At 50.2% G+C, this 14,755-nt stretch overlaps 1 protein-coding gene across 1 annotated transcript in view; it reads right to left on the bottom strand.

The window, feature by feature from the left end:
- Positions 1-143: 143 nt before the first annotated feature.
- Positions 144-14,755, bottom strand: part of DNAJC11 (DnaJ heat shock protein family (Hsp40) member C11) — a 73,268-nt gene continuing 58,656 nt past the window's right edge. Inside the window, exons 5-16 of the mRNA XM_043994270.1 lie at positions 11,415-11,543; positions 9,432-9,554; positions 8,713-8,786; positions 7,150-7,339; positions 5,928-6,013; positions 5,497-5,613; positions 4,537-4,692; positions 3,697-3,766; positions 2,783-2,840; positions 2,546-2,688; positions 1,990-2,119; positions 144-1,763 (exon numbers count right to left, since the gene is read on the bottom strand). Coding sequence (XP_043850205.1) covers positions 1,738-1,763; positions 1,990-2,119; positions 2,546-2,688; positions 2,783-2,840; positions 3,697-3,766; positions 4,537-4,692; positions 5,497-5,613; positions 5,928-6,013; positions 7,150-7,339; positions 8,713-8,786; positions 9,432-9,554; positions 11,415-11,543 — 1,302 coding nt within the window. The 3' untranslated portion in view covers positions 144-1,737. The remainder of the gene's footprint in view (positions 1,764-1,989; positions 2,120-2,545; positions 2,689-2,782; positions 2,841-3,696; positions 3,767-4,536; positions 4,693-5,496; positions 5,614-5,927; positions 6,014-7,149; positions 7,340-8,712; positions 8,787-9,431; positions 9,555-11,414; positions 11,544-14,755) is intronic.

The raw sequence follows: 14,755 nt of genomic DNA, 5'->3' as shown, positions 1-14,755 counted from the left end.
CTGGGTTTTGCATAAACATTTGTTCCCCCTGTGAGGCCGGAGGCACCCAAGATCACACTTACTGAGCATGTGTGCAGTGAGAGGAGGGATGAGATCTGAAGCCCCTTCCCTTGGCCGTGCTTCTGAAAAATGAGTCCCAGCTCCAGCTTTCAGAAAGGGTTTATTATTGACAATACAGTGCCTTCTGTACAACCAGCTTCAAACAAAATGAAGACAATTGGTACCCGAAAGAACCGCGTGCAGCAAAGGGGATGGCGGCTGCTTTGGGCCAGTCATTCGGCAAAGTCGATCGCACAATTTGTATTCTTAGCTCCAGGTCTGGGAAACAGTGTAAAAATGGGCATGGATGTCACAGAATTAGACTGCCTGAAGTGTTTTTTTTTTTTAAATTGGGGGGAGGGATCACGGCCGATTACTGACACCAAAGCTCAGACCCCCGAGAGCTGGATTCTAATGGCTGTGGGGGGACAGAAGGCAGGGCCCTGGCTGCTCTCCTGCACTGACCACTGCAAATCAAACACCAGCTCACATGGTCATTATGCTTGGGAGAGTGCCACAGCTCTGAGGAGGGCAGGAACAAGGCCGATCCCATGACCCAGACCGCAGGCCCTTTGCTCGCTGGACTGATTGCTACGGGTGACTGGAAGACTGATCAAGTGTCGCATGGTTGCTACCATCTTCTGCCTCCACACCTCAGGCAGGTGGAGAAAGAGGGTCTTCAAGGGTAGAGCCCCCCCCCCCCAGACAGCTGAGCCTTAAGTGAAGGGGATGTGCCTGTGGGGGGTCCTGGCAGCTCCCCCAGAGGGGGACGACCCTGGGCCACCTGCAGGAAGCCCTGCCCTGCTCCCACCTGTGGGGACCTTCCCTTTGGCACCTCTCTACAACTTGGGCCTGTTTTCTCCCCAGCCGAGCTAATGTTTTTCCCCTGTCTCCCTGTGGCCTTCTCCCTATCTAGGAAGTGGGCAGAGGTTCTAGTTCTCAGCAAGATTGGGTGAAAACATGGGAAAGATCCACAGTTTTCCATGCATTGTTTGGGGAGGCGGGTGATGCTAGTTACACAGGGAGGAAACCCAGTCCTGGGCCTAGGAATTAGTTTGAGAGGCAATCATAAAGACAAATGCAGTGGGAAAGGCATAGATGTCTTCCAGATACATTGGTTCTCAGGGAACAAGCATTCAGGAAATTCAGAACCATCTCCAAATCCCCTTTTCAGTAATCACAAGACATGGAGATTGTCAGGAGGAAGCTCGTATGGATGCTCACTCGATCATCAGGACTACACCGGGGCCTGTGTTTTCCATTTGGTTTGCAGGAAGCCCCCAGAAGTGAGGGGAGGGCGTGATATACACCTCATGAAAGAACCCAGAAATTTGGAGTTGGTGGACCACTGTCAGCTCAGATGCTGGAGAACTTGACAGGAGGACACAGGGCTCTTGGCCCCTGGGGGCTCTCTTCCCAGTAGGGCCATGCTCCGTGTCCACAGGCTCCTCGAGGAAATAGACATCTGCCAGCTTTGTGGTTCTGGTCAAGGGCAGTATTGCCTTAGTACTATAGTACCCATGAAAGCTGGGGTGTTCATGTGTCCCTTCACATAATTGGTAAATGACCTTCTACAGGAATAATACAAAATAAAAACATCTGTAGGTTTCTGTTTTGTGTGTTTCCAAACTTTCAGATTCCCAGGAAAAGAGGTTTTGCAGCTTCTTCTTGACTCAGACCCCTTGTTCTCCCTCGAGGTTATCCGTCTGTGTCGATCCTGTGAGCTGCAGGAGGAAAGACAAGCTCAGGGCTGAGGAGGAACTGTTGGGTCCCCCTGGGGCCATCAAAATGGGCGGGGGGGGGGCTCATAGCCACAGGCTGCCAGATAATGGGGTCAATCTAGTCATCACCAGAAGGGCAAGAACACGGCCTCCTAACTATACTCTTTTGCCAACCGTGTGGGCACCCACCCCTGGAGGGCAGGTGGTCAGAGTGGGCTGGATGACTTACATTGCTTTGGTATCCGAAGGGCTTCATTGTCTGAAGCCATCACTTGGTGCAGCACACCTCGGAACTGGTAGAGCACCTTTAGACTCTTCTCTTCACCCACACATGGGTCATAGAACCCAGGAAGCCCGGCCTGTGGTTGGAGACAGCACCAGTCAGCCCCACAGACCCCTTGAGGTCTGGCCTGGAGGCTGAGCAGGGCAGCCTTAACAAGACGCAGCTCGAAGGCGAGCTTCCAGAAAACACCAGCGCTGGGTTTGCAGGTGCCATCCCCTATCCTAGGCCTCCAGCCCAACACAGGCCCTTCCTTCTTGACAGCAGCATCTCTGCCAAGTGGAAAAACAAAACAAAAAACCAGCCCCGAGTCTCCTTGAGGAAGCTCAGAGTTCTGCCAGGCTGGTGTCATCAAACCTACTTAAGGACCTCTGGAGGTGCCTCCACCAAAGGGTGCAGAGATGTCCCTGCACAGGCTCTGGGAGGGATTTAACAGTGTCCCGGCGGTCAGGCTCACGGCCACCGCCGCCGTCCCCTCCCCCGTCTGAGCATGGCTGGCTGGTACCTTGGAGGCTTCTGTGAGAATGAGTTTGGAGTCCTTCACCAAGCACTGCAGGGGGACGGTCACGTCGATCACCTTCACCTTCTCATTCTTCCCGCTCTTGTCATTGACAAACTTGCCATACCAGGCATTGAGGATGATCAGCCCTGAGAAGCGCACGGAGCTATAGCCCAGAAGGTGCCCTTGCCCCCCCAGTACCCAGAGTCCTCCCCACCCCAATGAAGTGGGCAGCGCCGTTACCCATTCTGGACTCTTCAGCCTCGACGATTCTTCGTACAGATTCCTGCATCAACCGAACCTGCCAATGAACCAAGATGCTGGAAGTCAGAACTCTAACTGGGTCCCACCATGGAAAGGAAACCAAAGTAAGGAGCAATGAAAACCTAGTGGGGGCTGGGGGGGGGGGGGCTGTTGTGGACAAGCTGCCCACAAACAAGTCCAAGCTGGGAACCTGAGTGTTCAGCCCCAGGAATGGGAGAGCTTCCTGGCCTTCGTGGCACCCTCGGGGCCAAGAGACACCGCAGGAGCCTTCCGCAGAGTGTGCTTCTGGAGGGCTGACCTCAGGGCCACCCGCCCTTAGAGAATCGCACTGAGCTCCTAGGGGAGAGAGGAAGCGTGCCTGGCTTTGGAAAACCATCATCCCTGCTGCCATAAACACTCAGCGGCAGACCCCAATGTCGGGGGCTCAGTGGCTGCCCAACAGTGGCATGTTCCTCATGTAAAAAGGCACAGAGAAGACATGATGCACGTGAGGAATTCAGAGAAGCCTGGGGAGACGTATGGACTGACGCAAGATGAAGAGAGTGAAGCCAGGAAAAAATGTACGAAGTTGTTACAATACTGTAGATGAATGTGGCACTAAAAGGCGACCCAACATACTAATGCCACCATCAGTCTCGGCTCCCGAGAAGTCTCTTAGAAGTGCACATCCTCCTCCTTAAGAGAGGGGAAGACTGTGGGCTGCAGTCAGATACAGTCACTTGGCCGGACAAGTTCTAGCTCAGTCCTAAGGAAGGGGTCACTGGGCATGGCTCCAGGCAGTCATGTGGGGGGCCCCCGTAGCCCCCACTGCCCATGATGATGAGGAAGGATGGGAAGTGACCAAGCCCTGCCCCAGGGGCACGAAGCCTCCCGCCCTGTCCCAGGGCACTCACAGCAGATTCTGCCTCCTGTTTCTTCTGCAGGATGTCAGTGGCTGTGCTCTCTCTCTGCTTCTCCAGTTCTCTTACAAAAAAAAAAAACAACACCAAACACAAGCCACACATGAGGCACGTGGTATTCCACAGGAGTGAACAGAATTGGCTTCCCTGTCAGACGGGAGCCCAGCAAACCCTCTGCAAGATCCCTCTAGTGATTCTAGCTCTGGCTTCTTGTGGGCTTGTCCAGGAAGCATCGTGCCCATCTGTGAGGCAGAGCTGGGCAGCCCATTCATGCAACCTTGTGATGCTGCCACCCAGCTGCTTCACTGGAATGTGGGAGACACCTAAACCCTTCCCAATGCAGAAAGACTCAATCACAGTACAGGAGGAGATGCAACTCAACTCACTGTGAATGTTCTCAGGATTGCAGCTTTTGTTAAAGTTCGTGTATGTGAGCTTGGATGCATGGCTGTACTTTTCTTTTCTTTTTTTTTTTGCGGGGCAATGAGGGTTAAGTGACTTGCCCAGGGTCACACAGCTAGTAAGTGTAAAGTGTCTGAGGCTGGATTTGAACTCAGGTACTCCTGAATCCAGGGCTGGTGCTTTATCCACTGCTCCACCTACCTGCCCCTGGCTGTACTTTTCTTACAGCAAAGTCACTGCCTATCTTCACCACTCCCCCTTTCCCCTTGGGGCTCCCCTTCCCCCCTTCAAATGTGGTAGCATCCTAGCATTTGGGCAGTGACTTTGGGTCACTCCCATTCCCCAGGCCTACAGGGAGCTCAGCACATGCAGCCCCAGAGATGCAGTATGTTCTTAGGCCAAAGCAGTCCTAGGGAAAAAGGACAAACTCACTTCTCCTTCTGAGCCCTAAGGTACGGTTTGATGACTAGTCGGTGCATGGCAAAGTAGATGACCAAAGGTCCCACGGTGGCATAGAACACAGCACTGGGAAGGAGCTGATCCGTCAGGTGAATGGGGAAGAAATAAGTCTGGCTAGCCCTGTTCAGCCTAGGAAACAAGGAGGAGAAGGCTCAGTTTCCCAGGAAGGGGCTGTGATCGACAGTATCACTCAGTCATACAGGAGGCTTGCTTTGGGGCAAGCTCTCTTCTGACCCTCCATCAAGCCTCCTGCTCTACAGGACATGTGATGGCCACATAGGTGATGGGCATCAGCACCAGCTGGTTTCAAGGGGGAAGCAAATAAGACTCTTCTCAATGGAATGGCAAGAACCAGGGAGGAAGTCTTGGAAGTATGGATTCTGTTCTGACTCACAGAAATTCAACTCAATTGGTGCCATTCACAGTATGCGGGAGGGAGAGCAGGCAAGAAGGGATGAGGTGGGAATGACCAACGTTTTACTCTCCGTTGGTTCATCTCAGGGCAAGTTAGAGAGGAAGAGTCCACTTCTGGGGCTCTGGCGCCACCTGGTGGACAAACACGGGTTTGGCAATCAGAGCCGCCAGACGGGGGAGTGGGGGAACAATTCAGCTAAGGCCAATTTATTAGAAGGATTTTGACAGCGTCAGGACAAAGAGTGAGGCAGCAGAGAAACGCTTTTGACACCGTGGTTCACTTCTGATAACGCCACGTGCCACAACTAGTTCTAGGTTTGAGAAAGCTTTTGCAGTATGCACGGATGGCTTTGTGGGTGTGAAGCCAGTGTGGACAGGCTCCGGCCCTCAGCAGGAGGAAGGGTCAGGGGCCAGCCCCAATCTCTTATTTTTCATCTGCCTTCCACAGAGATGGCACTAGAGCGCTCATTCAGTTACCCACCCACCAAAGGCTTGGGTGAGAGCTAGGATTTAACTTACTTGATTTTGAGAGAGACGCCCTGTGGGACTCCAACGCTGACAGTAGCTCCTAAAATACTGTGCCTAGAAATCTTCCTCTCTGCTCCATATTCTACCACCGTCCCAAAGAAACCTGCCCTAGAGCAATCAAACCAGGGAGGGTGAGACCGGCAGAGGCTTTTCAGTGCTGTTTTCTTCATTTATTATGGGCAGGGGGGAGCGAGACAATGACTGACCTTTCCTCGGACAAGACCTCCCTCCCATCCACAGGTGTGGTTATAACAGACATTTTCCCACTTTATTCAACCAGCAGAGCCAACTACAGCTGGCGCCTTTGGACAAATCACTAACTTTGTACCTCATATCACCTGCCCCCCAATCTGATCAGGAAATATCTCGCTAAACTTACATGTTTCTTTGTTGGAAACAAGGACCACCTGGCCAGGACTTACTTGAGAGAACCCTTCACACGTGTCTGATCTTCATCTTGGAATTTATGTTGATAGCTGATCAATGCAAAGGAGTGGGGGATTCCGAGCTTTGAAAAGAGAGGGTGGGGAAGAGCAGGGGTTAAAACATATGCACTGCTCCTTGGCAAAGCCACGTGTGTCGCACCACTTCATCTCTCTAGCCTTACCTTATAAAACTCCCCGGCCCGCTCTCTAGCACCCTATGGTCCAGCCAAACTGGACCACTGTCTGCCCCACATGAGTGTGCTCCAGACCCGAGCTCACACTCACCCCATGCCTAAAAGGTCCCCTCCCCCTCTTTTACCACTTTCTATGGACCAAACCTAACTCAGGTATCAGCTCCCCTGAGAAGTGGTGCTGAGTGACCTTTCCTGTTAGGCATCCATTGTACCTCCTCTGGTGCCTTTGTCACGTAACACTGTAAATGTGATGATCATCTTATTAACCCCTTACTAGACTGAGCCCCACAGGGGGCACAAGCTCCGGCCCATCTGATCTGCAGCATTTCATACCGTGTGCCTTTGCACACAACGGGCAGCTCAAAATGTGTTGGATCAAAGTGTTGTGCGTTCCCTGGGAAACTGAGGCTGTGCCAGCTGCCAGGACTAGCGCCATCTAGGATAAAAATTCTGGCAATGCACTCTAGGAAAATGAGCTCTGGACGGGGAGACAGGAGACCTGGCTCAGACCCCAGCTCCAACCCTTATAAGGCATGTGACCACGGAGAAGCCACCTTCCTTCTCTGAGACGGCTTCCTCATTTGCAGAATGGAGATAACCCTTACGCTGCCTCTCTCACTGGGCTGCTGTGTGGAAAGCTCCAGCTGCTCTGGGCCCCTTAGGAGCGGGCCGCTTTTAAAGGACTCGAGCCGGTCTGGCCTGCACCGCTGACTCTGGGCTGCTGCAAAGCCCACCAAGCTTTCCAAACCAGAACGTGGGCTCTTCCAGGGGACTGCACTTAGATGTTACGTAGCATTCCACTTTGGGGGACTATTCTTCCATTCGCCACAATAGATCATCCAAACAAACTGCTCTAGAAGTGTAGCATGACCACGGCTGGCCAGAAAGGACCCGCAGAGCTAGGAACATCCTCCCCTCCGGCACAGCTGCCAGGCTTAAAAAGGCAAACAAGGGGACAAGGAGAGAAGAGTGTCCACTGCCTCCCACTGAAGCCCGTGACGAGGCGGCCTTTCTCCGCAGCTTACCTGAAAGGCCACGGTGAAGTGGCTGGTCTTCGTGTCCCGGACGATGCTTGTGTTCATGGCTGACTGGATGCCCCACCGCCACTGCAAATAGCCCATGGTGTTCTTATCCAGGTTCCTTGCCAGCACAGTGGTCAGGCCGGGCCGGATTCCCCGGGATGAAAACTGCAGAGCACAATTGGTCGTGATAAAGCTGGAGGAGAAGTGACAGGAGGAGATCAGCTACAGCATCTCTCACCCACCCTCTCTTCCCCTGATTCCAGAACTGATCAGCCCCTCTTTTATCACAGGCCCCGGGGGTGGAAGGAGGAGGCAATGCCCGCAGGGTCGGTTCTTAGTCAGTCATCCTGCTGGCCTGCAGCAACCCAGCCTGGCAGGTGCTGCCTCAGACTACACAGATGGGTCACTGACGAGGGGCGTATGTCACTACAATTGTCGATGTGAATCCCCAGCCACGTCTATGGTTTCCTTTGACATCTCTTTCCAAGTTAAGATTTTTAAAAGAGGAAACCTGCGCCACCTTCTGGCCACAGAGGGGTATTTCATGCCATCAAAAGAGGCACACAAAGCTTGTCAACTGACTCACCAGTCTCTCATTCTCCTCTCCCCTCCTCCACCCCTTTCCAAATCCCAGTCCCTCTCTTTCTCTGTGTGCCTCTCTTCTCCCCTTTCTCTCCCTCTGTCTCTTTCTCTGCAGGCATCTTTGCATCTCCTCTCTCTCTCTTTCCCTCCATCTCTCTTCTCTGGACGCCTCTCTCCATCTCTGTCTCCCTCTTCCTGTTTCTTCTTCCCTTTCTCTTCATGCACACCCCCTCTTTTTCCCTGTTCCTTCCTCTTTCCCTCTCCTCTCCCCCCATCCCCAAAGCTTCAAAAGTCTCCCATTTGAAAAAAGGAATAATACTGCAGTTGAGGAATTTTCTTTTGGAATAAATAAAAATGACACATTCGTACCTGAAAGAGAACCCATGCCAGTTTTCTCCTGTTATTTCTGTACAAAGTACAGGTGTTCATATTGTTTTCTGCCTTTTTCTTCAAACGGAGTTTGCACAGGCTATTCTCAAAATGGGGAAACTTATGACCTCACATGTGTGGTTGTGGAGGTAACAGCAAGAGCAAAGAAGGGGGGGCCTGGTGGGCAGTTCCCGGGATCATAGACAGACTGGAAAGCTGGAAGGGACAGCCAGACACCCTCATTTTACTGAAGAGGAAAGTGGGTGGAGGGTGGGGGGGTCAGCTGACTGAGGTCTTCTGATTCCAATCCATGAACCATGAATGCTGCTTCTCTATTCAGGCCTAGGTATGACAATTAAGCATGGCTAGAGCTAGAAAAACCACAACGTTCCCCTACTATGGAACAACTCTTGTCTTAGGCCTGACAAATGGAGAAACACATTCTCCTGGTTAACAGAATCATCTCAAATGAAACACAGGGCCCTGATGCACTGCAATCAATTCAATTGGACACACGTCTAGTGCAGCTGCGTGAGGCAACAGCAACATGGAATCAGAATCAAATCTAAGTCCACGAGGAGCAGCCCAAAAGAGGATGCATGAGAATAAATTTACCATCTTGGTGTAAGGTTACGAAACAGCTTTAGGCCAAATAAAGGGCCCTGAAGATCTCCAGCTCCAAATTCAAACTGTTTAAACAGAAAGACGACAAGTCAGAGATGTTTCATCTTGCAGCTGTTCCCAAGGTCTCACACAGACACCCCCACCCCCAGGGGCTTCAACCCTCCCGGCATGAAGCCCCACCCCGCACCCCAGGGCTAGAAGCTGCTTCTAGGGCCCCGGGGTGAGAGCCCAGCGACAGGCCGGTTCAGCAAGAGCACGGCTCTAGCCCCATCGGCCGCTCTGGCTGCCCCTCAGTCCCCAGCCTGGGTGACTTTCAAGGTGCTGCTGCTGCCCACTGTGGTCAGTAGGAAGGACTGGGGAACTCGGACAGGGCACATGCAAGTCATCCCTTGTTCTGCCGTTCATAAGGAACAAAGGCCAGTGTCCAGGTGTTTGCTTAACAAGATGTGCATCATTCCAGAGCTCAGAGTTTCTGGGGGTTAGCCTTTGTCTTTTCTTTTTTTAAACCTTGACCTTGGTATCATCTTAGGGGTGGATTTAAGAAATCGATTCCACAAGGCCGACAGGCCTGAGCTGAACCTGTGGTTTCCCAGACACCTCCCAGAGGTGAGAATCTGTTGTATGCCCTGATCTGGCCATCAGAATGGTCTACACCCAACAAACAGTCTGTGATGGGCAGAAGGAAGGCCTGGCCAAGCAACCGCTCTTACCTCTCCCCATCCCTTTGCGGAGGTCACTCGCCGCAGGGCAAAGTTAATGGAGCCTCCTCCATTCCCATTCTGGGTTGAGAGGCTTCCAGAGAGGATGGCCGTGTCTGTCGCTGTCAGGGGTGCCTGCAAACAACATCTGCTGCCTGAACCAAAGCTAGAAGCAGCTTGAAGAATACCTCCCAAGTACCCGGTGCAGTCTGCAGATGACCCCCAGGGCAGCAGAGTTCAGCAATGTGTAATCGCCTAAATAGCTTTCTTCTTTTCTCGGGGGTGCACTGCCCGGGGCCCCAGTTAACTTGTCCTGAGTACCTTTTCATAGCCCAACTTGACAAGGCCAGGGGAGGCTCTTGCTGTGCCAAACTACAGCGCCATTTCCATCTGACCGCCCTGGGGGCCCTCTCGGACCCCCTCAGACGGCTGGCTGCCCAGCATCAGAGGCCTCCCCATGGGCTTCTGGATGGCCCTAGGAGGACCAGAAGCTTCTTGGAATCAGTGCCAGGGTGTGCCTGATGGTCAGCCATCTTCTGGATGACCCTCTTGCACTTGTACTTCTAAGGCTAGCTCTGTGACTTTGCTGGGGTGGGGAATCCCCAGCACTGAAACTCCCTACACTCAGGCCGATTGGCAGCTTGTGTGTTTCCAGTGGTTCTGGAGAGCTGCCTGGGGTACGAGCAGGGCTCTGTGACCTCCCAGTCACACAGTCAGTATGGAAGGGAAGTGAGACCTGAGCCCTGGCCTTCCTGAGTCACAGGCCAGGCCTCCACGCACTGAGACAGGCCATGTCTTCATCTAGCTGAGTGACAGCCTAGGAAACTGAATTATAGTGAGCTTGGGGCAGAAGTCAGTGTAGAGACAGAAGGGGCTGGTGGCCATCCAAGGGACACCAGACTGCATCTTAAAATCAGCTCTCTTGGTCACTTGTGGCACACGGGCATCCACTGTGGACTCGGACCTGTATAATCCCTCTGACCTGTGTGATGGGGTCAGCCCCGCATCGGGGAAGGAGGGCCCTTTTAGCTTCAAGCTGACAATCAACAGTGCCATGCCCAGCAACTGGACATAACCAGACATGCCTGATCAAGCAGTCCCACGGCCTTCTGCCATTTTACTGAGCATAAGTTAGTACTGGCTTATCCCGACCAAACAGGGGATCTTCCCTTAGAAGAACAAGATTCGGGGGCAGCTAGATGGCACAGTGGATAAGCACCGGCCCTGGATTCAGGAGTACCTGAGTTCAAATCCGGCCTCAGACACTTACTAGCTGTGTGACCCTGGGCAAGTCACTTAACCCCAACTGCCTCACCAAAAAAAAAAAAAGAACAAGATTCAAGACAAGAGTCTTTGTATCCTGGTGCCCACCACGGTGCTTAGCACACAGTAAGTCCTTCTTGAAGGATTGAGTCCAAGTATTTGCACCTATTAAAATGTCTGAATCACTATCACAAACAAGGTTCAGCTGTAACCAGAGGGTTTTTGTTTTTTATATATTTTAAGCATAAAATTATAAATACTTAATATTTAACATTTAAATATTTTTAGGCATAAAAATAATATAGAGCAATATAGTGCAGCTGATAGAGCACTGGACCTGAGTCAGGAAGACTCATCTTCACGGGCTCAAATCTGGCCTCAGACACTTACTAGCTGGGTGACCCTGGGCAAGTCCCTTAATTTTAGTCAGCCTTAGCTTCCTGAGTGTAAAGTGGGGATGATAACCACACCCACCTCCCAGAGCTGCTGTGAGGAGCAAATGAGATAATACTTGTAAAAAGCACTTAGACCAGAGCCTGGCATATAGTAGGTATTACATAGATGTCAGCAACCATCCTCACCATCATTATCCAGAGTAAGGTCGGTAAGTACAGCTCTTTATTTCTAAACAAGATGAGCCCCCACCCCGGGGCCCCTTTCCAGCTCCCTGGGGCAGGGGCCTAAGGGATCCCAGGCCATCCCCACACTAGCACAGGTGATGCTGGACTTTACCTCGATGGACTGGGAAATGTGCATTTTGTTGATTTCAATTTGAGGAAAGCCACTCCCAGGAACATCTTCATATTCCTCATCATAGCGGTCAAAGAGGTCGGTGGCATCTACTCCAACGCTGATGGTTCCCTGAAGACGGGAAAGACAAGTGGTGAAGTAAAACAGCCGTGTCTCGTGTGCACATCCAGAAGATAACGGTTCTCTTAGCGGCTATTCCACCATCTCTTGGGGAGCCAACTGCTCATCAAGCATGGAGGTCGCAGTTCAAGATGAGGAGACCAGCAGAGAGTGAGAAGCTGATCTGGAGCCAGAACGACAGCCTGAGTGAGCATGGACTGACATTACCTGTGTGACACCAGACAAGTTACCTCTCAGCCTCACTTTCCTCATCTGTAAAATGGGAGCGTTGGCCCAGAGGACTCCCAGGTCCCTTCCTGCTCTGGGCCCAGGAGCCTAGGGCTGAATAACTTATTTCACAGATGAGGAAAGTGTAGGATAACTCGAGAATACCTCACATTTAGAGCCTGAAGATTTTCAGAGGCTTTTCTTCACAACCACCTTAAGTCTTATCACCCCCGTCTCAAAGACGAGGAAGCTGAGGTTCATAAAGGGGAAGAGACTTTGCCCAGACAAGGGTCAACATAGCTAAGTAACTGTCTCATCAGAGACCAATTCAAAGCCAGGGCTCACTCCAAGACCTGGTTCTTTCCACTACAACTCACTGGCCTATTTTAAAAATAAAATTAAAATTTCATTCTATTTTCAGGTCCACATTCCTATGCCCCTCATTGAGAAAGCAAGAAAAACAAAACTCATTACAAACAGGTATTGGGTTGTTGTTGGTGGTGGTTTTTTCGGGGCAGGACAGTGGGGGTTAAGTGACTTGCCCAGGGTCACACAGCTAGTAAGTGTCAAGCGTCTGAGACCACATTTGAACTCAGGTCCTCCCGAATCCAGGTGCAGTGCTCTATCCACTGCACCACCTAGCTGCCCCAACAGGTATTGTTAACAAAAATATATCTATATAAATTTTAAAAGTTAAAGCAAATTCGTGATCTAGCTTTGTGGAAAAGAAGGAAAAACAAACCCATGCCTCAGTGTGCCCTCTGAGCCCGTCATGTCTCCTTGCCCTGGAGATGGGTAACACGTTTTCATCCCAAGACCTCTGGAATTGTGGTTGGTCCTTGTGTTGATCCAAGTTTCCAAGACTTCCAAAATTCACTGTTCTATTTTCAAAGATAGTACACTTGCCCAAAGAAATAAAACACACTCAGAGAAAATGTGAATTTTGTCAGCCTGGGCTGGGAGACTAGGTAAGTCAGGGAAACAGACTACATGGTTTTAAATAGACTGTTCCTGTACACAGATCACAAAACCACAAAATAAACAAGCAGATGGCTTTAGAAAAACCCAGGAAGACTTAGATGAACTGATGCAGAGTGAAGCGAGCAGAACCAGGAGACCACTGGGCACAGTAACAGCAATATTGTAACGATGATCAGCTGTGAAAGACCTGGCTACTCTGATCAAGGCAATGATCCAATACAATTCCAAAGGACCCATGATGAAAAATACTATCCATCTCCAGAGAGAGTGGTGTCTGAATGAAGATTAAAGCATACTTTTTTTGTTTGTTTTGGTGAGGCAATTGGGGTTAAATGACTTGCCCAGGGTCACACAGCTAGTAAGTGTTAAGTGTCTGAGGCCAGATTTGAACTCAGGTACTCCTGACTCCAGGGCCGGTGCTCTTATCCACTGTGCCACCTAGCTGACCCAAAGCATACTTTTAAAAAACTTTATTTTTATTGTTTTATTTTATTTGTGTTTTCTTTTGCAACATGACTAATATGGAAATGTTTTACATGACCTCACAAGTATAATCAAAATGAAATTGCTTGCCTTTTCAAGGAAAGGAGAGGGGTTAGAGGGAAGGAGAGAATTTGAAACTCAAAATGTTAAAAAAGATTGTTAAAATTTTTTTTTATACATAATTGGGAAAATTTAATGAAAAAAAATTATGAAAACAAAATATTACTAAATCCCCACACATTATAAACTTGTTCAAAATTTTTTCTAGCCTACTTTTGACTTTCCTGCATGTTTGTTCTTGTGCTAGATTATGCAATAATGTCTATCTTCACAGAGCTGGTCCAGCCTGCTGGGAAAGACATGCATCCCCATTGGTTCTTTTTCACTGTTCCATTTGCCGTTCCCTGTGTCTTTGTTGCCCATGTCTGGGTTGCACTGTTCCTATACTCTCACCTCTCAGAATCCCTAGATACTATAAAGGCTTAATTCTCACTAAGGCCTTTCCTGACCTTCCCAGTTCTTGGTGACTCTTCACATATGCACAGTACTTACATGTTTTGCATTTCCTTATCAACTTTGGGACTGATTCCGTGACATGGGAGATACTGGCAAAGGACCAGTCTGCACGGTGTGCCCACATCAAAGAAGGTTCTGTGTTCTAAGAGCGAAGCAGAATAGCGGCAGCTCAAAAAAAGGGGAGATGGGCACATTCAGAGCTGTGTCCGCTCCAAATGTCCTTATGAACCATTTGTGTCAGACCTGTGGTTGAGCATCCGAGCTGTTACTGTCTGATCAGCCTGATCTCAACACGGTGATGTCAGTTTGGTCCTCTTCAAGAACCAACAACAACCACCAACCACCAAATTTCCTTATCAATGTACATGTTTAAGGAGCCTTGAGAGCCTGGACCCTCTCGTTTGCATCTCTGAGGCCGCTAGGGGGTGCCACAGTGCAGAGAGCACTGGGCATGAGGTCAGGAAGTTCCGAGTTTAGATGTGGCCTCAGACACTTATTAGCTGTGTGACCCTGAGCAAAGCTTTTTTCTGCCGGCCTGTTTCAACTGTAAAATGGGGATCGTGATAGCACCTACTTTCCAGGGTGGTTGTAAGGATCAAATGAGATAATATTTATAAAGCACTTATCACAGAGCCCAGCATGTAGCAGGCACTTTATAAATGCTTGCTCCCTTCCCCCCATCCTAGGGATCCTGCACAGTTCGGGGCACATAGTAGGTGAATTGTTTACCCCTTCACCTTTTTTCCCCTTCATTTTGGAACTTAAGAAGAAACATGATCCCGGAGTGAAGTTTTTGTGTAATTTCAGCCCAAATGGTTTGATTTCACTTTAGGAGACAAAAATAAACCTAAGGATTCTGCATTAAACAGATCTTTATTTCCTCTTCCACGGGCCAGAAACATCAGCCTCTAAACTTTGTTCAGAACAAAGATTTACATGGGCCTTGTAGTGACCACTACACAAGTCACCAGAAGGCCTGTTAGCTTAAGACCATTTCTCAAGTCTCAAGCTTCATT

Source organism: Dromiciops gliroides, chromosome 3 (assembly GCF_019393635.1).
Source record: "Dromiciops gliroides isolate mDroGli1 chromosome 3, mDroGli1.pri, whole genome shotgun sequence".
In the NCBI taxonomy this organism is placed as follows: Eukaryota; Metazoa; Chordata; class Mammalia; order Microbiotheria; family Microbiotheriidae; genus Dromiciops; species Dromiciops gliroides.
Note: the sequence above shows the minus strand (reverse complement) of the source record. Positions and strands in the feature narration are given on the sequence as shown.